Below are 6,280 nucleotides of genomic sequence, written 5' to 3' on the forward strand. Positions count from 1 at the left end.
TTGCCTGTCCACGACCATTTTCTTGATTATTCCCTTTGGATTTATTCAACATCTTAAACTCCAACCATCTGCCTCCTGTGTCTGCATTGGGTCTCGCCTAGTGTCATGATAGAGAGAGGGTTTTTGACACCTAATCTTGAAGACCAAGGGGTATTTAATTATTTGGAATGACTGGAAATCTGAAAGACATTGGTTTTTAATGTAAATATATTTAGCCTAATCATTGTATTATCTGTATTGAAGTAGAAAGCAAAGGTTTAGAAGCCTACATAACCCTTGAAGTAAAATGCAACATCCATTTATGGCCATATAAACTCTAACATTGATTTATATTGAAAGAGATGTAATTCAATTGGTAATATTCATTTTTGTCTTTTGGACAGGTAACTACTAACTGTAACAGATTACATTTAGAAAGTAACCTGCCCAATCCACAGGAGGTTGGTGGCACCCTAATTGGTAATGGCTGGAGCGGAATTAGTGGAATGGTATCAAATACATGATGCCATTCCAGCCATTATTATGACCAACCCTCCCCTCAGCAGCTTCTACTGACCGAAACCTGCACTCACACATCTTCAGCATAAGCCAAGCTACGTTACATATAGCGGTACTCTTCAGCCCTACAGTAAGTGCTCAATACTCTGTCCGTACGTAAATGCACACACATTTCTTTGGGCACTGTCCAAACAGCAATACTCTCAGCTATAACTGCATGCTATACCGAAACAGCAGAGTTTGGCTCCCCACCACTCCACACAGTGTCCTCGATGCAATGGTTCCCCAAACCAAGAGAACAGGGTTTCCTACCTGGCAAGTGAGTCCTTTCTCACTTGCACCTGCGCAGTTCCCCCCAGTTACCCTCAAGCAGGTGAATGAATAAGTGCTTGGCCATATGGTCTATAAACTCTGTTTATCACGGTACTATATTCACATGTCCAAGCCTCATCTGTCTCCAGCCTCTTTCCCCCATATCTGTGTGTGTGGGTGGGAAGTGCAGGACAAACAAACACAGTTACACAACTACAAGCCAGTCGTTGTCTCGTTTCTCTCTCTTTCTTTTGCTTGTTCTCTTTATTCGTCAGTCTCATACAATGTTTTACCATCACAACTACAGTGACAGGCAATAGTGATGATGATGATGAAGAAGAAGCTGATGATAATGATGATGTCGTGGACGAAGAGGAGCAAAAAAGGTTTGGCGTTCCAGCCTCCGGGAGGTGTCGAGGATTCATTACTCTTTCTCTCATCTCTGTCATTCCCTCTGTCTTTCAATTCGTTCTTCCTTTGGTTTTTCATGATGGTTTAAAAAAATAAGTGCCGTGAACATGTGACTTCGCCGGTAAGCACCTGAGGCCCGGCCCGCAATCCTGCCTGGACTAGCTGGACCAGCGGAACCAGGATGGGCGAGGGAGAGAAGGTGGAGTAGTAGGAGAGGGGAGAGAAGAGAGGGATGAGGAGTAGGAAGTAGAAGAAGAGGAGGAGTGGAGGAGGGATGAAGAAGGTGTTTCCTGCTCAGTGCTGAATCCTCCTGATGGACTGGATCTGAGGGGTCTGGGCGTGGGAGCCAAACTCACGGTAACACTTGTACTCTCCTCCGTGGCAGTCACACTCCATGATGTACTGGTGGCCACGGTAGCCGGGGAACTGGTAGCACACGAAGCTAGAGGGAGAGAAGAGAACAGGTCAATCAGATACACTGTTACTGTGAGGTAAGTCAGAGTGGGCCATGGGAATGAGGATGAGAATCAACTTGGCAATAGGACAGAGTATTGCAGGCAATAAAAGTGTAAAAATTATTACAGTGTAGTGTATTATTGGAGTGGCAGCTTCAGGTTTGAAATGATAGAGTAAAGGTTGGCCAGCTGTAGTAGTGCAGTAGAAGTAGTAGTGGTATTGGTATTAGTGTTGTAGTAGTAGTAGTGCAGAAGTAGTAGTCGTAGTAGTAGTATTGGTATTAGTGGTGTAGTAGTGCAGTAGTAGTGGTAGTAGTAGTATTGGTATTAGTGTTATAGTATTGGTATTAGTGTTGTAGTAGTAGTGCATTAGTAGTGGTAGTAGTAGTATTGGTATTATTGTTGCAGTAGTAGTAGTGCAGAAGTAGTAGTAGTAGTAGTATTGGTATTAGTGTTGCAGTAGTAGTAGTGCAGACGTAGTAGTAGTAGTCGTATTGGTATTAATGGTGTAGTAGTAGTAGTGCAGTAGTAGTAGTAGTAGTATTGGTGTTAGTGTAGTAGTAGTGCAGTAGTAGTAGTAGTAGTAGTATTGGTGTTAGTGTAGTAGTAGTGCAGTAGTAGTAGTAGTAGTAGTATTGGTGTTAGTGTAGTAGTAGTAATAGTAGTGTAGTCAGTAGTAGTAGTGTTGTAGTTGTAGTAGTAGTGTAGCAGTAGTAGTAGTAGTAGTAGTAGTAGTAGTAGTAGTAGTGTAGTGGTAGTATTAGTGTAGACGTATTAGTAGTAGTAGTGTTATAGTATTATTAGTATTATTAGTAGTAGTAGTAGTGTTTTAGTAGTGCTGTAGTAGTAGTTGTAGTGTTGTTGTAGTAGTAGTGTTGTAGTAGTAACAGTTATTATTATTAGTAGAGATTTGTCTGTGTCACTAGTGTACTAGTAGTAGTAGCAGTAGTAGTAGTAACAGTCAGTATTAGTAGTAGAGGTCGGTCTGTGTCAGTAGTGTACTAGTAGTAGTAGCAGTAGTAGACGTAACAGTTATTATTATTAGTAGAGATTTGTCTGTGTCAGTAGTGTACTAGTAGTAGTAGCAGTAGTAGTAGTAACAGTCATTATTAGTAGTAGAGGTCGGTCTGTGTCAGTAGTGTACTAGTAGTAGTAGCAGTAGTAGTAGTAACAGTCATTATTAGTAGTAGAGGTCGGTCTGTGTCAGTAGTGTACTAGTAGTAGTAGCAGTAGTAGTAGTAACAGTCATTATTAGTAGTAGAGGTCGGTCTGTGTCAGTAGTGTACTAGTAGTAGTAGTAACAGTTATTATTAGCAGTAGAGATTGGTCTGTGTCAGTAGTGTACTAGTAGTAGTAACAGTAGTAGTAGTAACAGTCATTATTAGTAGTAGAGGTCGGTCTGTGTCAGTAGTGTACTAGTAGTAGTAGCAGTAGTAGAAGCAGTTATTATTAGCAGTAGAGATTAGTCTGTGTCAGTAGTGTACTAGTAGTAGTAGTACAAGTAGTAGTAGCAGAAGTAACAGTTATGATTATAGTAGAGATTGGTCTGTGTCAGTAGTGTCCTACTAGTAGTAGTAGCATTAGTAGAATCAGTTATTATTAGCAGTAGAGATTAGTCTGTGTCAGTAGTGTACTACTACTAGTAGTAGCAGTAGTAGAATCAGTTATTATTAGCAGTAGAGATTGGTCTGTGTCAGTAGTGTACTACTAGTAGTAGTAGCAGTAGTAGAATCAGCTATTATTAGCAGTAGAGATTAGTCTGTGTCAGTAGTGTACTACTAGTAGTAGCAGTAGTAGAATCAGTTATTATTAGCAGTAGAGATTGGTCTGTGTCAGTAGTGTACTACTAGTAGTAGCAGTAGTAGAAGCAGTTATTATTAGCAGTAGAGATTGGTCTGTGTCAGTAGTGTACTAGTAGTAGTAGCAGTAGTAGAAGCAGTTATTATTAGCAGTAGAGATTAGTCTGTGTCAGTAGTGTACTAGTAGCAGTAGTACAAGTAGTAGTAGAGTAGTAGTAGTATTTCAGTTGTAGTTAAAGCTGAGTGAGTAGATGGTTCAGCTGCAATTGTGCACTTGTAGTAATAGCAGAAGTAGCAGTGGTAGTATATTTAGCGTGAAGTGGCAATGTCCCTGTCATGGCATTAGTACTTACGCTCCGCTCTGGATGTGCATGGATCCAACCTCGTTGTTGAACCAGCCCATGGCCTGCAGGGAGGGGTAGTCATCACACATCTCAAACTGGCGACCAATCATGTTCTCCTTCTCATAGATGGTCATACGGGACTCCTTGTGGCTCTGAGAGAGAGAGAGAGAGAGAGAGAGAGAGAGATAGAGAGAAGGGATGAAGAGAGAGACATTTTAAGCAGCAGTTTACATTATTATAGTATTTCATGTATTGTTGTTGATAATTGAGTGCATCATAAGGTTATACAATATTATGCAATGTGAATAATATGGTAACCTTTGCATGATAATGACATAGAATGTTATGTTGTCTTGAGTTGTTATAGTAAAAGGTAATACAATGTGATTTGATGTTTTGTAGATAATGTTGATAATGATAGTAATGTGATGATCCATGATAATGTGGGATGGGACAGTATTGTATGTTGTAATATTCCCTATATAGGCTACTACTTTTGACCAGAGCCCTAAGGGCCCTAAGGGCCCTGGTCAAAAGTAGTGCAGTATATAGGGAATAAGGTGCCATAATGGATGCATTTAAGGGCTCACAGCGGAGCAGATGGGTCTGAACGAGATCATCCTCTCGATACGGTAGGAGTTGCTGCCGCTGTAGGCCTCAAAACGGGGGTAGTCTCCCTTCTCCAGGACAAACTGCTGGCCACAGAAACTGGAGTGCTCATACCCAACCCAGCTAGATGGAGGCAAAAGGAGGGATACAGGGAGGGAATGATGGAGGGAGAGAAAGGGAGATGGAAAGTGGGAAACAGTGATGGAGAGAGATGTAATGACAGAGAGGGCGATGTAGGGAGAAAGAAAGGAAGGTAGGGGAGAGAGAAAGAAAGAGAGAAATTACAGAAGAGATGACTAAGGAGAGAGAGAAAGATTAGTCAGTGCCCACATTGGCTCATGTTAGCCTGCTGGAAAAGCCTCCTAAGTCTTCCATGTTTTGGGAAAAGTTTTGGGAATACTTACGCTCCACACTCGACCTTCAGGGAGCGGATGTTCTCCATGCCACACTCCATGATGTTCTGGCAGCAGGCGGTGAACTCCACACGCTTTCCCTGGAAGTACTCCTGGTCGTACACTGTGATCTTCCATGGGCCCATGGGCATGGGGTTCACAGGGTTCATTGGGTTGGTCAGAGCCATTATGTCCTTCTGTCTCAGTGCTGAAATGGAGAGAGAGAGATAGGAGAGAGGGATACAGAGGGAGATATTAACTGAACATATAAATAATGAAGTTAATTCTTGACCAAAACATTTTTTATGCCTACACCAAGAAATCCCACCCTGCCTTGAAGCTCCCAGTGAATGGCCCATACTGGTCCCCTGACCAGTAGCTACAGAACAACACAGTTCAATGAACCTTGAGGTAAAGCCTCAGACAGACGTGTGCAGGACGCCTGACCAGCTCTATACACCAGGTTCTCCCTGTTCATCTGCTGCTCTACCAAAGCCCTGGTAAGCTCTTTTAAACAAACAGAGTGATCTATGCATGATGACCAGTCATACCTCTGTACTGAAGCTCCCGGTCATCATAGCCTCAATGGTTCTCAGACTATTCTATACCATTCCACCTAAACTGAAGCCTTTCAAAAAATAGTATTCTAATCCTCCAAACAAGATAAGAGAAAAAAACTTATCCTGCTACTAACAGTCTAACAACTGCCAGTCACCACTGGTTCCAGACCCATCATTTGGGAAACATTATTTTATAGTCCCCTGTTCTAATAGCCCTGCGAAGCTCTAGCACACAGACAAATAGAAATCTATGGGCTGGTTTCCGGGACCCAGATCAAGCCTTACGTCTTCAAAAAAACATGCTCAATGGAGAATCTCCAATGAAATAACTTTGTGGTTCATCACTATTTGATAAACATAAAGCTATGTGCCAAGGCCCATCAGATCAGACCTATCCAAACATAGGAGTAAATTAATTATATTAGATAAACATAAACCTACCTAAAACGTAAGCTGTGTGTTTCGCAGGGTTCCACTAAGCGCTCTGCCAGGGAGGTGTGTGTGTGGGTATATATACACACCTTCGGGGCTAGGGGGTCGGCCACACCTACTTCACTGTCAGCACTTTGCTTTGGGATCCATTGTTACTGGGCCTGAGCCTTCCTGACACACACACACACACACACACACACACACACACACACACACACACACACACACACACACACACACACACACACACACACACACACACACACACACACACACACACACACACACACACACACACACACACACACACACACACACACACACACACAGAGACTGACAAATAATGAATGCACGTCTTTACATTGGCCCGTGTACACATACGCACACACACACACACACATTTGCTCACAGAGAGAAACCTGGTGTTCACACAGGAACACAGACATACAGAGACACACAGACACCAAT

At 42.4% G+C, this 6,280-nt stretch overlaps 1 protein-coding gene across 1 annotated transcript; it reads right to left on the reverse strand.

The window, feature by feature from the left end:
* Positions 1 to 1,034: 1,034 nt before the first annotated feature.
* Positions 1,035 to 5,877, reverse strand: LOC139536815 (beta-crystallin A1-like). The gene is made up of 5 exons (XM_071337448.1): positions 5,822 to 5,877; positions 4,833 to 5,028; positions 4,410 to 4,551; positions 3,829 to 3,971; positions 1,035 to 1,663 (listed from the first exon to the last, which is right to left on the reverse strand). Exons 2-5 carry the CDS (start codon positions 5,006 to 5,008, stop codon positions 1,516 to 1,518), a joined length of 609 nt encoding a protein of 202 aa, XP_071193549.1. The 5' UTR covers positions 5,009 to 5,028; positions 5,822 to 5,877; the 3' UTR covers positions 1,035 to 1,515.
* Positions 5,878 to 6,280: the final 403 nt, after the last annotated feature.

The sequence above is a fragment of the Salvelinus alpinus genome, chromosome 13 (genome assembly GCF_045679555.1).
Source record: "Salvelinus alpinus chromosome 13, SLU_Salpinus.1, whole genome shotgun sequence".
Classification (NCBI taxonomy): domain Eukaryota; kingdom Metazoa; phylum Chordata; class Actinopteri; order Salmoniformes; family Salmonidae; genus Salvelinus; species Salvelinus alpinus.